This window comes from Chiloscyllium plagiosum, unplaced genomic scaffold, assembly GCF_037043375.1.
Source record: "Chiloscyllium plagiosum isolate Xiang-an unplaced genomic scaffold, Cpla_swu_hap1 HiC_scaffold_33, whole genome shotgun sequence".
In the NCBI taxonomy this organism is placed as follows: Eukaryota; Metazoa; Chordata; class Chondrichthyes; order Orectolobiformes; family Hemiscylliidae; genus Chiloscyllium; species Chiloscyllium plagiosum.
In genome coordinates, this window is record NW_028270171.1 from 29,637,464 (window position 1) to 29,654,136 (window position 16,673).

The 16,673-nt window shown below is 46.5% G+C and overlaps 1 protein-coding gene across 4 annotated transcripts in view; it reads right to left on the reverse strand.

Annotated features, from left to right (window-relative positions):
* LOC122547863 (protein FAM227A-like) overlaps nucleotides 1–16,673 on the reverse strand; it is a 221,113-nt gene that overhangs the window by 100,676 nt on the left and 103,764 nt on the right. For all 4 annotated transcript variants that reach the window (XM_087978406.1, XM_087978405.1, XM_087978404.1 and 1 more), the window contains one exon: nucleotides 9,863–9,917. In XM_087978406.1, coding sequence (XP_087834532.1) covers nucleotides 9,863–9,917 — 55 coding nt within the window. The remainder of the gene's footprint in view (nucleotides 1–9,862; nucleotides 9,918–16,673) is intronic.

Genomic DNA, 16,673 nt, shown 5'->3' on the forward strand with positions numbered 1-16,673 from the left:
CCTCAATGTCACGATGATAGACCCGACAGCCCTTCGGGAAACATCCTGACATACCCGACAGCCCTCACTGTAATATCCTGATAGACAGACAGCCTTCACTGTAACGCTGATATACCCGATAGCCCTCACTGCAACATCCTGATATACCCGACAGCCCTCACTGTAACACTGATATACCCGACAGCCCTCACTGTAACGCTGATATACCCGAAAGCCCTCACTGTTACATCCTGAAATACCCGACAGCCCTCACTGTAACATCCTCAAATATATGACAGCCCTCACTGTAATATCCTGGCATTCCCGACAGCCGTCACTGTTACGAAGATATATCCGACAGCCCTCATTGTAACATCCTGATATACCCGACAGCCCTCACTGTAACATCCTGATAGAGCCGAGAGGCCCCACTGTAACAGTGATATACCCGACAGCACTCAATGTAACACTAATATACCCGACAAACTTACTGTAACATCCTGATATACCTGACAGCCCACATTGTAACATCCTGATATACCCGACAGCTCTCACTGTAACATCCTGATATACCTGAAAGCCCTCACTGTAACGCTGATATACCCGACAGCCCTCATTGTAACATCCTGATGTACCCGACAGCCCCCACTGTAACGTCCTGATATACCCGACAGCCCTCACTGTAACGCTGATATACCCGACAGCCCTCACTGTAATATCCTGATATACCCGACAGCCCTCACTGTAACACTGATATACCCGACAGCCCTCACTGTAACATCCTGATATACCCGACAGCCCTCATTGTAACATCCTGATATACCCGACAGTCCTCACTGTATCACTGATATTACCGACAGCCCTCACTGTAATGATTATATACCCAACAGACCTCACTGTAACATCCTGATATATCCGTACGCCCACATTGTAACATCCTGATATACACGATAGCCCTCACTGTAACATCCTGATATACCAGACAGCCCTCACTGTAACATCCTGATATACCCAACAGCCCTCACGAAAACATCCTGATATGCCCGACAGCCCTCACTGTAACACTGATATACCCGACAGCCCTCACTGTAACATCCTCATATACCCGACAGCCCTCACTGTAACATCCCGATATACCCGACAGCTTTCACTGTAACGTCCTGATATACCCGACAGCCCTCACTATAACATCCTGATATACCACACAGCCCTCACTGTAACACTGATATACCCAACAGCCCTCACTGTAACACTGATATACCCGACAGCCATCACGGTAACATCCTGATATACCCGATAGCCCTCACTGTAACGTTAATATATCCGACAATCCTCACTGTAACATCCTGATATACCCGACAGCCCTCACTGTAACACTGATATATCCGACAGCCCTCAGGGAAAAATCCTGATATAACCGACAGCCCTCACTGTAACAGCCTGATATACCCGACAGCCCTCACTGTAACATCCTGATATACCCGACAGCCCTCACTGTAACACTGATATACCCGACAGCCCTCACTGTAACACTGATATACCCGACAGCCCTCACTGTAACGCTGATATACCCGACAGCCCTCACTGTAACACTGATATACCCGACAGCCGTCGCTGCATCATGCTGATATACCCGACAGCCCTCACTGTAACACTGATATACCCGACAGCCGTCACTGCATCAAGCTCATATACCCGACAGCCCTCACTGTAACACTGATATACCCGACAGCCCTCACTGTAACGCTGCTATACCCGAAAGCCCTCACTGTAACATCCTCAAATACCCGACAGCCCTCACTGTAACATCCTGGCATACCCGACAGCCGTCACTGTTACGATGATATATCCGACAGCCCTCACTGTAACATCCTGATAGAGCCAAGAGACCCCACTGTAACAGTGATATACCTGACAGCCCTCACTGTAACACTGATATACCCGACAGCCCTCACTGTAACGCTGATATACCCGACAGCCCTCACTGTAACACTGATATACCCGACAGCCGTCACTGCATCATGCTGATATACCCGACAGCCCTCACTGTAACACTGATATACCCGACAGCCGTCACTGCATCATGCTCATATACCCGACAGCCCTCACTGTAACGCTGCTATACCCGACAGTCCTCACTGTAACATCCTCAAATACCCGACAGCCCTCACTGTAACATCCTGGCATACCCGACAGCCGTCACTGTTCCGATGATATATCCGACAGCCCTCACTGTAACATCCTGATAGAGCCAAGAGACCCCACTGTAACAGTGATATACCTGACAGCACTCAATGTAACACTAATATACCCGACAGCCCTCACTGTAACATCCTGATATACCTGACAGCCCTCACTGTAACACTGATATACCCGACAGCCCTCACTGTAACACTGATATACCCGACAGCACTCAGGGAAAAATCCTGATATAACCGACAGCCCTCACTGTAACAGCCTGATATACCCGACAGCCCTCACTGTAACACTGATATACCCGACAGCCCTCACTGTAACGCTGATATACCCGACAGCCCTCACTGTAACACTGATATACCCGACAGCCGTCACTGCATCATGCTGATATACCCGACAGCCCTCACTGTAACACTGATATACCCGACAGCCGTCACTGCATCATGCTCATATACCCGACAGCCCTCACTGTAACGCTGCTATACCCGACAGTCCTCACTGTAACATCCTCAAATACCCGACAGCCCTCACTGTAACATCCTGGCATACCCGACAGCCGTCACTGTTACGATGATATATCCGACAGCCCTCACTGTAACATCCTGATAGAGCCAAGAGACCCCACTGTAACAGTGATATACCTGACAGCACTCAATGTAACACTAATATACCCGACAGCCCTCACTGTAACATGCTGATATACCCGACAGCCCTCGCTGTAAAATCCTGATATACCCGACAGCCCTCAATGCAACGATGATATACCTGACAGCCCTCACGGTAACATCCTGATATACCCGACAGCGCTCACGGTAACACTGATATACCCGACAGCCCTCACTGTAACATGCTGATCTACACGACAGCCCTCACTGTAACACTGATATATCCGACAGCCCTCACTGTAACACTGATATATCCGACAGCCCTCACTGTAACACTGATATATCCGACAGCCCTCCCTGTAACGATGATATACACGACAGCCCTCACTGTAACACTGATATACCCGACAGCCCTCACTGTAACACTGATATATCCGACAGCCCTCCCTGTAACGATGATCTACACGACAGCCCTCACTGTAACACTGATATACCCGACAGCCCTCACTGTAACGATGATGTACACGACAGCCCTCAATGTAACACTGATATATCCGACAGCCCTCACTGTAACGACGATATACCCGACAGCCCTCACTGTAACACTGATAAACTCGACAGCCCTCAATGTCACGATGATAGAACCGACAGCCCTCAGGGAAACATCCTGACATACCCGACAGCCCTCACTGTAATATCCTGATAGACAGACAGCCTTCACTGTAACGCTGATATACCCGATAGCCCTCACTGCAACATCCTGATATACCCGACAGCCCTCACTGTAACACTGATATACCCGACAGCCCTCACTGTAACGCTGATATACCCGAAAGCCCTCACTGTAACATCCTGAAATACCCGACAGCCCTCACTGTAACATCCTCAAATATACGACAGCCCTCACTGTAATATCCTAGCATACCCGACAGCCGTCACTGTTACGATGATATATCCGACAGCCCTCACTGTAACATCCTGATATACCCGACAGCCCTCACTGTAACATCCTAATAGAGCCGAGAGGCCCCACTGTAACAGTGATATACCCGACAGCACTCAATGTAACACTAATATACCCGACAAACTTACTGTAACATCCTGATATACCTGACAGCCCACATTGTAACATCCTGATATACCCGACAGCTCTCACTGTAACAACATGATATACCTGAAAGGCCTCACTGTAATGCTGATATACCCGACAGCCCTCAATGTAAAATTCTGATATACCCGACAGCCCTCAATGTAACGATGATATACCTGACAGCCCTCACGGTAACATCCTGATATACCCGACAGCCCTCACTGTAATATTCTGATATTCCCAACAGCCCTCACTGTAACGATGATATACACGACAGCCCTCACTGTAACGATGATATACCCGACAGCCCTCACTGTAACACTGATAAACTCGACAGCCCTCAATGTCACGATGATAGAACCGACAGCCCTTCGGGAAACATCCTGACATACCCGACAGCCCTCACTGTAACATCCTGATATACACGACAGCCCTCAATGTAACATCCAGATATACACGACAGCCCTCAATGTAACATCCAGATATACCCGACAGCCATCACTGTAACACTGATATACCCGTCAGCCCTCACTGTAACATCCTGATATACCTGAAAGCCCTCACTGTAATATCCTGATATACAGACAGCCTTCACTGTAACGTCCTGAAATATCCGACAGCCCTCACTGTAAAATCCTGATATACCCGACAGCCCTCAATGTAACGATGATATACCTGACACCCCTCACTGTAATATCCTGATATACACAACAGCCCTCACTGTGACATCCTGATATACCCAACAGTCCTCACTGTAAAATCCTGATATACCCTACAGCCCTCAATGTCACGATGATAGACCCGACAGCCCTCAGGGAAACATCCTGATATACCCGACAGCCCTCACTGTAACGCTGATATACCCGACAGCCCTCATTGTAACATCCTGATGTACCCGACAGCCCCCACTGTAACGTCCTGATATACCCGACAGCCCTCACTGTAATATCCTGATATACCCGACAGCCCTCACTGTAACACTGATATACCCGACAGCCCTCACTGTAACATCCTGATATACCCGACAGTCCTCACTGTATCACTGATATTCCCGACAGCCCTCACTGTAATGATTATATACCCAACAGACCTCACTGTAACATGCTGATATACCCGACAGCCCTCACTGTAAAATCCTGATATACCCGACAGCCCTCAATGTAACGATGATATACCTGACAGCCCTCACGGTAACATCCCGATATACCTGACATCCCTCACTGTAATATCCTGATATTCCCAACAGCCCTCATTGGAATAATGACATACATGACAGCCCTCACTGTAACATCCTGATAAACCCGAGAGGCCTCACTGTATCACTGATATACCCGACAGCCCTCACTGTAACATCCTGATATACCCGACAGTCCTCACTGTAACATCCTGATAAACCCGAGAGGCCTCACTGTATCACTGATATACCAGACAGCTCTCACTGTAACATCCTGATATACCCGACAGTCCTCACTGTAACATCCTGATAAACCCGAGAGGCCTCACTGTATCACTGATATACCAGACAGCTCTCACTGTAACATCCTGATATACCCGACAGCCCTCACTGTAATATCCCGATATACCGACAGAGTTCACTGTAACATCCTGATATACCCGACAGCCCTCACTGTAACATCCTGATATACCGACAGCCTTCACTGTAACGTCCTGATATACCCGACAGCCCTCACTGTAACACTGATATATCCGAGAGGCCTCACTCTAACGATGATATACCCGACAGCCCTCACTGTAACACTGATATACCTGACAGCCCTCACTGTAACATCCTGATACACACACCAGCCCTCACTGTAACGATGATATACCTGACAGCCCTCACTGTAACATCCTGATACACACACCAGCCCTCACTGTAACGATGATATACCCGACAGCCCTCACTGTAACATCCTGATAAACCCGAGAGGCCTCACTGTAACAGTGATCTACCGGACAGCACTCAATGTAACACTAATATACACGACAGCCCTCACTGTAACACTGATATACCAGACAGCCCTCACTGTAACATCCCGATATACCCAACAGCCCTCACTGTAACACTGATATACCTGACAGCCCTCACTGTAACATCCTGATATACCCAACAGCCCTCACTGTAACACTGATATACCCGACAGCCCTCACTGTAATATCCAGATATACCCAACAGCCCTCACTGTAACAATGACATACACGACAGCCCTCACTGTAACACTGATATATCCGACAGCCCTCACTGTAACATCCTGATATACCCAACAGCCCTCACTGTAACACTGATATACCTGACAGCCCTCACTGTAACATCCTGATATACCCAACAGCCCTCACTGTAACACTGATATACCCGACAGCCCTCACTGTAATATCCAGATATACCCAACAGCCCTCACTGTAACAATGACATACACGACAGCCCTCACTGTAACACTGATATACCCGACAGCCCTCACTGTAACACTGATATATCCGAGAGGCCTCACTCTAATGATGATATACCCGACAGCCCTCACTGTAACATCCTGATACACACAGCAGCCCTCACTGTAACATCCTGATATACCCAACAGCCCTCACTGTAACACTGATATACCAGACAGCCCTCACTGTAACATCCTAATATACCCAACAGCCCTCACTGTAACATCCTGATATACCTGACAGCCCTCACTGTAATGCTGATATACCCGATAGACCTCACTGTAACAGGCTGATATACACGACAGTTGAAACTTTATTGCTGGAACAGCACAGCAGGTCAGGCAGCATCCAGGGAACAGGAGATTCGACGTTTCGGGCACAGGCCCTTCTTCAGGAATGAGCAGAAAGTGTTCAGCAGGAGAAGATAAAAGGTAGGGAGGAGGGACTTGGAGGAGGGGAGTTGGAAATGTGATAGGTGGAAAGAGGTCAAGGTGAGGGTGATAGGTCGGAGTAGGATGGAGGCGGAGAGGTCAAGAAGAAGACTGCAGGTCAGGAAGGCGGTGCCGGGCTGGAGGGATCCGGCTGAGACAAGGTGGGGGGAGGGGGGATGAAGAAACTGGTGAAGTCCAAGTTCATCTCCTGCGGTTGGAGGGTTCCCAGTCGGAAGATAAGACGCTCCTCCTCCGACCGTCGGGTTGTTGTGGTTTGGCGGTGGATGAGTCCAATGACCTGCATATCCTCGGTGGAGTGGGAGGGGGAGTTGAAATGCTGTGCCACAGGTTGGTTGGGTTGGTTCGTCCGGGTGGCCCAGAGGTGCTCTCTGAATCGCTCCGCAAGTAGGCGGCCTGTCTCCCCAATATAGAGGAGGCCACACCGGCTGCAGCGGATGCAGTAGATGATGTGGGTGGAGGTGCAGGTGAATCTGTGGCGGATATGGAAGTTTCCTTTGGGGCCTTGGAGAGAAGTGAGGGGGGAGGTGTGGGCGCAAGTGTTGCACCTCCTGCGGTTGCAAGGGAAGGTGCCGGGAGTGGTGGTTGGGTCGGTGGGGGGTGTGGATCTAACAAGGGAGTCGCGGAGGGAGTGGTCTCTACGGAAAGCTGATAGGGGAGGGGAGGGAAATATATCCTTGGTGCTGGGGTCTGTTTGGAGGTGGCGGAAGTGACGGCGGATGATGCGCTGTACATGCAGATTGGTGGGGTGGTAGGTGAGGACCAGTGGGGTTCTGTCCTGGTGGCGGTTGGAGGGGCGGGGCTCAAGGGCGGAGGAGCGGGGAGACAGGCCGCCTACTTGCGGAGCGATTCAGAGAGCACCTCTGGGCCACCCGGACGAACCAACCCAACCAACCTGTGGCACAGCATTTCAACTCCCCCTCCCACTCCACCAAGGATATGCAAGTCATTGGACTCATCCACCGCCAAACCACAACAACCCGACGGTCGGAGGAGGAGCGTCTTATCTTCCGACTGGGAACCCTCCAACCGCAGGGGATGAACTTGGACTTCACCAGTTTCTTCATCCCCCCTCCCCCCACCTTGTCTCAGCCGGATCCCTCCAGCCCGGCACCGCCTTCCTGACCTGCAGTCTTCTTCTTGACCTCTCCGCCTCCATCCTACTCCGACCTATCACCCTCACCTTGACCTCTTTCCACCTATCACATTTCCAACTCCCCTCCTCCAAGTCCCTCCTCCCTACCTTTTATCTTCTCCTGCTGAACACTCTCTGCTCATTCCTGAAGAAGGGCCTGTGCCCGAAACGTCGAATCTCCTGTTCCCTGGATGCTGCCTGACCTGCTGTGCTGTTCCAGCAATAAAGTTTCAACTTTGATCTCCAGCATCTGCAGACCTCACTTTCTCCTCCTGATATACACGACAGCCCTCACTGTAAAATCCTGATATACCCGACAGCCCTCAATGTAACGATGATATACCTGACAGCCCTCACTGTAATATCCAGATATACCCAACAGCCCTCACTGTAACAATGACATACACGACAGCCCTCACTGTAACATGCTGATATATCCGACAGCCCTCAGTGTAAAATCCTGATATACCCGACAGCCCTCACTGTAACGATGATATACCCGACAGCCCTCACGGTAACACCCTGATATACCCGACAGCCCTCACTGTAACATCCTGATATACCCGACAGCCCTCAATGTAACGATGATATACCCGACAGCCCTCAATGTAACGATGATATACCCGACAGCCCTCACGGTAACACCCTGATATACCCGACAGCCCTCACTGTAACATCCTGATATACACAATCAGCCCTCACTGTAACATCCTGATATACCCGACAGCCCTCACTGTAACACTGATATACCCGACAGGCCTCACTCTAACGCTGATATACCCGGCAGCCCTCACTGTAACACTGATATACCCGACAGCCCTCACTGTAACATCCTCATATACCCGACAGCCCTCACTGTAACATCCTGATATACCCGACAGTCCTCACTGTAACATCCTGATATACCCGACAGTCCTCACTGTAACATCCTGATAAACCCGACAGGCCTCACTGTAACACTGATATTCCCGATAGCCCTCATGGTAACATCCTGATATACCCGACAGCCCTCAATGTCACACTGATATACCCGACAGCCCTCACTGTAATATCCTCATATACCCGACAGCCCTCACTGTAACATCCTCATATACCCGACAGTCCTCACTGTAACATCCTGGTATACCTGACAGCCCTCACTGTAACATCCTCATATACCCGACAGCCCTCACTGTAACATCCTGATTGTACACGACAGCCCTCACTGTAACATCCTCATATACCCGACAGCCCTCACTGTAACATCCTGATTGTACACGACAGCCCTCACTGTAACATCCTGATATACCCGACCGCCCTCACTGTAACATCCTGATATACCCGACAGCCCTCACTGTAACATCCTGATATACACGACACCCTCACTGTAACATCCTGATAAACCCGAGAGGCCTCACTGTAACAATGATATACCTGACAGCACTCAATGTAACATCCTGATATACCCGACAGCCCTCACTGTAACGTTAATATACTAGACAGCCCTCACTGTAACATCCTGATATACCCGATAGCCCTCACTGTAACATCCTGATATACCGACAGAGTTCACTGTAACATCCTGATATGCCCGACAGCCCTCACTGTAATATCCTGATATACAGACAGCCCTCACTGTAACGTCCTGATATACCCGACAGCCCTCACTGTAACACTGATATACCTGACAGCCCTCACTGTAATGCTGATATACCCGACAGCCCTCACTGTAACATCCTGATATAACCGACAGCCCTCAATGTAACGATGATATACCTACTCTCTCTCTCTCTCACACATACACACACGCACGCACTGTCCTCATAGCCCTCAGTATAATCGTGACCTCAATACAAATGCAGCAGTGATCCCTGATCCTGCAAAATACAATTGTTCCCATTCTCTGCAATGTATCAGTTCCTGCACCGTGTTACATTAAATCTCTTCATTTGCCATATTAATTCTATGGTAAGTTGCTAGCCCATGGTCATGTCCTACTCACTGTGAGTCGTGGAACCTGGCCTGCTGTTTAATGCTGCTGTTATAGCTCCTGTATCCTGTAAGGAAGTAGGGATGAATGTAGAATCATAGAAATCATACAGCACAGAACGTTTTAATTGATCCATCTTGCCTCTGTTAACCCAAAGACACCCAGATGCCTTTTCTAACTCCATCTTCCTGCACAAGTCCCACAACTGTGATACTTTTAGCACTTAAAAGTGCAGATTGAGATATTTTAAAAATGATTTTAGGGTTTCTGTCACCACTACCAGCTCAGGCAGTGAATTCCAGACACCCACCATCCTCTGTGTAAAAACGCTTTTTTTCATATCCCCTCTAATCCTTCTGCCACTTAGCTTGAATCTATGGTCCCTGTTTTTTTTTAACTCTCTGCCAAGAGAGACAGGTTCCTCCTGTCTCCTCTCTCTCTACCCCTTACAATTTTGCATACCTCAATCATGATGTGGAGATGCCGGTGTTGGACTGGGGTAGACAAAGTTAAAAATCACACAACACCAGGTTATAGTCCAACAGGTTTATTTGGATTTACATAATTTATGTAATTTACATAACTTACATAATAAAATTTACATAATAAAAATGGACTGTAACTTGGTGTTGTGTGATTTTTAATTTATTCCAAGGAAAGTGCCCCAACCTCTCCAATCATTTCATAGCTATAATTCTTCAGCTCTGGCAACATCTTCTGTTTTTATTCAATATTCTGAGGACCTGGGTTTGACTCCCACTATAGCAGATAATAGATTTTGAATTTAATTTTAAAAATCTGGAATTAAAATCCAATGCCCATGTCATTGTCAATTGTTGGAAAAACCCATCTGGCTCACTAATGTTCCTCGGGGATTGCAAATTGCCAACCTGTGACTCCAGACCAAATGCAAAGTACTTGACTCTTAACTGCCCTCTGAAATGGCCAAGCAAGGCAGTCAGGTGAAAGGCAGTTAGGGATGGGTGACAAATTCCCAGCCAAGGGTGGCACAGTGATTCGCACTGCTGCCTCACAGCGCCAGGGACCCAGTTTCGATTCCCACCTCTGTGTGGAGTTTGCACATTCTCCTCGTGTCTGCATGGGTTTCCTCCAGGTGCTCCGGTTTCCTCCCAAAATCCAAAGACATACAGGTTAGGTGAACTGGACATACTAAATTGCCCAAAGTGTCCCGGGATGTGCAGGCTAGATGGGTTAACTATGGTTTACAGAGATAGGGTAGGGGTGGGATGCTCTTTGGAGGGCTGGTGTTGATTTGATGGGCTGAATGTCCTGCTTCCACATTGTAAGGATTGTATGATTCTAAGTACATTCATGTTCCCTGAATGAATAAAACAGAAAGTAAGCTCTTACTGGCAAGGACACCCAAGCCTCTTTGTATACCTACACTTTCTAACTTATCACCTTTGAAGAAATAGCCAGCTCATCTGTTTCTCTGACCAAAGTGGATAACCTCACGTTTTTCCACATGGCATCCTATCCTGCATGGTCTTGCCCATCACCAAGCTTGTCCAAATCTACATGAAAATATTTTACACCTGCCTCACAATATACATTCCTGCTTAGCTTTTTATCATCTGCAAAATTAGGAATATCATGTTTGTGTCCACTTTCAGATTATAGATATATTGTGAACATCTGGAGCCCAAGTCCTGATCCACATTGTACCCCACTATCACAGCTTTCCAAACTGAAAAATGACCTATTTATTCCTACACTCTTTTTCCATGTGTTAACTGATCATTAATCCATGCTGTATGTTACCTCTGACCCCATGTGTTTTATCTTTGCTTCCCAACCTCTTGTGGGGGATGTTATCAAAAGCCTTCTGAAAACCCAAATACACTATATCTACTGCCTCCCCTTTATCAATTTTATTAGTAACATCCTTAAAAATCCCAACAGGTTGATCAAACACAATTTTCCATTCAAACTCCAAGCTGACTATACCCCATGAGATCATTTTTAGTCAAATGTCTGTTTATCAAGTCCTTGATGAGTGATTCTAGCACCTTCCCTCCTACTGACTTCTGGTTGATGGGTCTTTTTATCTTGCTCATTTCCTAAATAATGGGCTGGTGTTTGAAAGTTTCCAATCTGCAGGATTTATGGAATTTTGGAAGATGATTACCAATACATCAATTATATCCATAACTCCCTCCTTTAACACTCTATCATGTTCTGGCATTCTCCTAATTTTCAGCCCAATTAATTTCTCCAGTACAACCCTCTTCCTTATACAAATTACTTTCAACTCTTCAGACTCCCAAGGCATTGGACCTCTAGTTCTGGGATATGTCTGATATTTTCCTCAGTGAAAACAGCCTCAATATAATCATTTAGCCTCTCTGCCATTTCTCAATTTCCCATCAGAAATTCTCTTGACTATGATTTTAGTGGACCCACATGTATCCTAACCAAACATCACCTTTAATAAAACCAACCTGTAGAAACGTCTATGTCCATTTTTATAATTTTTTGCTAGATTGCATTTATATTATATTATTCTTTTCTTTATCAGTATTTCTGGCCACATTGTAAGCCTTTTCTTTTGATCATATACAATCCTTAACTTGTCTTGTCAACCCCAGTTGACTGCCCTTTTTGAGTTTTTGCACTGTAGATATCTATAGTTGCTGTAAGTCATGTAATACCTACTTTAGAACTGTTCATTGCCTATGTATTTTCTCAATCCACATCAGCCAAGTTGTGCCTCATGTTTTCATAATTTCCCTTATTCAAAGTTTCAGATTGTTTCAGATTGAACAGTTTATTTGTAAACATGATGTTCTTTGAAGATATAACAAGCAATGTGAATAATGGGAATCCTGTCGATATAATATAACTTGTCTTCCAGAAGACATCTGATAAGGTGCCACAATAAAAAAATGCACAAAGTAAGATCACATGGGATTAGGGGTGATTTATTAGCTTGTGTAGAGAATTAGCTAAATAACAGAAAGTAGAGAATCAGGAATAAATTGATTTTTTTTTCCTTGTTGGTAAAATGTAATTAGTGGGGTGTCACAGGGTTCAGTACACAGGCCCCAAATATTTAAAATCTCTATTCATGATTTGGAAACAGGGATAGAATATACTATAACTAGATTTGCAGATGACACTAAAATGGGTGGGAAGGTATGTTGCAATGAAGAAATAAGAAATTCACAAATGGATATGGATCGGTGAATTCGCTGAAATTTGGCAGATGAAGTTTAACGTGGATAAATGTGAGGTTATCCATTTTGGTTGGAGGCATATAAATGCAATTTATTATCTAAATGGAGAGAAACTTCAAAATGCTTCAGTGTGGAGAGACCTGGGTGTCCTTGTGCATGAATCGCAGAAAACGAGTGTACAGGTACAGCAAGTAATAAGGAAGGCAAATGGAATTTTGGTATTTATTACTAAAGGAGTTGAGGATAAAAGTAGGGAAGTGTTGCTGAAACCGTACAAAGCATTAGTGAGACCTCATCTGCATACAGTTTTGGTCCCCTTGAGGGATTTCGTTGCATTGGAGACCCTTCAGAGAAGGTTCACGAGATTGATCCCAGAGATCAGATTTGTCTTATGAAGAGAGATTGAGCAGTTTAGAAAAATGAGAGGAGATGTAATTGAGGTATATAAGATGCTAAAAACATGGAAAGGATGCTCCCTTATCTAGGGCAATCTAGAATGAGAGGTCAGTTTTAGGATAAGGGGTGGCAGATTTAAAACACATGAGAAATTACTTCTCTCAAAAGGTCGTGAGTCTGTGGGATTCATTACTCCAGAGTGTGGTGGATGCTGGGACAGTGAATAAATTTAAGGAGGAGATGGTAATCAGTAATGATTGAAGGGTTATTGAGAGGAAGCAGAAAGGTGGAGTTGAGGCTGAGATGAAATCAGCTATGTTTGTATCAAATAGCAAAGCAGGCTCAAGAAGCTGAATTCCCTATTCCTGCTCCTAGTTCTTAAGATTTTATTAAAATTCTATCAAATTGTGGTCACCTAAAGATTCTTTTACAACAGGATTATTAATTTTCCCTTTTTATTATGTAGTACTAGATCTATATAGCCTGTCCACTCGTTGGTTGCTCAACACACTGCTCTAGAAAATCATTCCTAACGCAATTCACAAACTTGTTATGTACAATTTTAGCACTCAGTTGGTTTACTCAGTCTTTGTGCAGATTGCAGCCACACGTGATCTCCATGTTCCACATGCTACCAGTTTCTCTCGTTCCCTGATTAATACCTTACTCCATACCACTACTGCCTTCTGGTGGTCTGAAAATAATTTCAACCGATCTCTGCTGCCCCGTGTTTTTTTTTCAATTCCACCCAAACAGATTCCCGCACATTGTTTTTCCCATCTGAGATCCTCCTTTTCAAATGTACTGATCCCATCCCTTTTTATTAGCTCAACTCTAGCTCCTTTTCCTTCTTGTCTGTCCTTCTGAAGGATATCCTTGAATATTCAGTTCCCAGTCCTAGGAACTATAAACCCATGCTTTCGTAATGGCAATCGGATCATACTCCTGTATCACTATTTGTGCCTTTGGATCATCTGTCTTGCAGTGAATCCTGTCTGCCTTCAGGTCGAGTGCCCTTAACATTGTCTTTTTGACATTATTCTTCATGCTCAGCCTGCTCAATGCTGGGCTTTGTTTCTCTAGTTTTCCCCTGCAGCTTTTCTACTTCTGATTACCAGCTAAACTTCCTTCCAATTTGGGATGTGCCACAGGTTCCCAACTCCTGATAAACTATTCTAAACCAACTCCTGTAGCACTAGTAAATCTCCCTGAGAAGGCATCAGCCTCAGTCCAGTTGAGGTGTAAACTGTCTAGTTTGTACTTGTACAAAACCTCAAAAAAACCTGATGGCCTCACTGAAACACCAGTTCTCCAGCCACCTATCCAATTAGTTGATCCTCTTGCTGTTCTGCTTGCATGGCACTCGGAGCAATCCTGAGATTACTGCTTGAGGTTGTGCTTTTTAATTTGCTTCCTAATTCCCTATCTCCTCCCTATTCCCACCCATGTCGTTGGTACCAATGTGGACTACAGCGTCTGGCTGACCCCTCTCCTAGAAAGAAGTCCTGCAGCTGCTCTGTGACATCTGGCACCAGGGAGACGACACACCATCCTGGAGTCATTGTACTGTCACAGAAATGCGCGTCTGATCCCCTAACTATAGAACTCCTCATTGTCATTGCTCTTGCATTCTTCTTCCTTCTCTCCTGTACAGGTGCATCCCCCTATGGTTGGGGCTTGGCTCCAGCTGCACTTCCCTGAGAAACAATTGCCAGTTTCCAAAGTGGACTATTGATTACCAAGATAAAAACAAGGTAAAAAGGTAAAAAAGGTGCTGGGCCTCCTCCACCGCCGCTCCCTCACCACCAGACGCATGGAAGAAGAACGCCTCATCTTCCCCCTCGGAACACTTCAACCCCAGGGCATCAATGTGGACTTCAACAGCTTCCTCATTTCCCCTTCCCCCACCTCATCCTAGTTTCTAACCTCCAGCAACACTGTCCCCTTGACTAGTCCGGACTTGTCCGACCTGCCCAGCTCCTTTTCCACCTATCCACTCCACCCTCTCCTCCCTGACCTATCACCTTCATCTCCTCCCCCACTGACCTATTGAACTCTATGCTACTCTATCCCCACCCCCACCCTCCTCCAGCTTATCTCTCCACGCTTCAGGCTCTCTGCCTTTATTCCTGAAGGGCTTTTGCCCGAAACGTCGATTTTGCTGCTCCTTGGATGCTGCCTGAACTGCTGTGCTCTTCCAGCACCACTGATCCAGATATTGATTACCAAGTGCAATCGACTCAAAGGCCTCCTGAACTATCCGCCTGGATTTCTTAGACTGCCTGGGAATCACCCATTCCCTCCCTGCCTCTTGCCTCTAATCCATGATGTAGGTAAAAACAAGGACTGCAGATGCTGGAAACCAGATTCTAGATTAGAGTGGTGCTGGAAAAGTACAGCAGGTCAGGGAGCATCCGAAGAGCAGGAAAATCGACGTTTCGGGCAAAAGCTATTCCTGATGAATCTATTCCTGCTGAAGGGCTTTTGCCCGAAACGTCGATCTTCCTGCTCCTCGGATGCTGCCTGACCTGCTGTGCTTTTCCAGCACCACTCTAATCTAGACTCTAATCTATGATGTGTCCACCTCTCTGTAGATGGTATTCCACATTAACTTGTAACTACCATGTGATTGCACATTTCACTTGTGTTCTCTTGAAGTTAACCATTTCGTAAATTGCGAAGATTTGTGCCATCCATTTGAAATTATATCCTGTACCTGCAACCGCAAGAAATGCAAAACTTGCGCCCACACCTCCCCCCTTACTTCCCTCCAAGGTCCCAAGGGCTCCTTCCATATCCGCCACAAATTCACCTGCACCTCCACACACATCATTTACTGCCTTTCTCCTAGAAGATCCTATCCTGTACCAAGGGCCAACTCATTAATCCATAACAACAGAAGTGCTCACCTTAATCCTGGCCTTTGGGTGTCCCACTACATATGGCTCTCCAGTCAGTTGGCACCACTATTTTGCCAAGAGCTTTTCAGGATTGGCAATATCAACTGGGAGTCATAGAATCCCTATGGTGTGGAAGCAGGCCATTCAGCCCATTGAGTTCACAGTGACCCTCAGAAGAACACCCAACCAAAACCCTACCCCAACCCCCTACCCTATAATCCTGCATTTCTCATGCACATCCATGGGCAATTTCGCATGGCCAATCCACCTTACCTGTATATCTTTGGAGGAAACCAAAACATTAGGAGGAAACCCATACAAACACAGGGA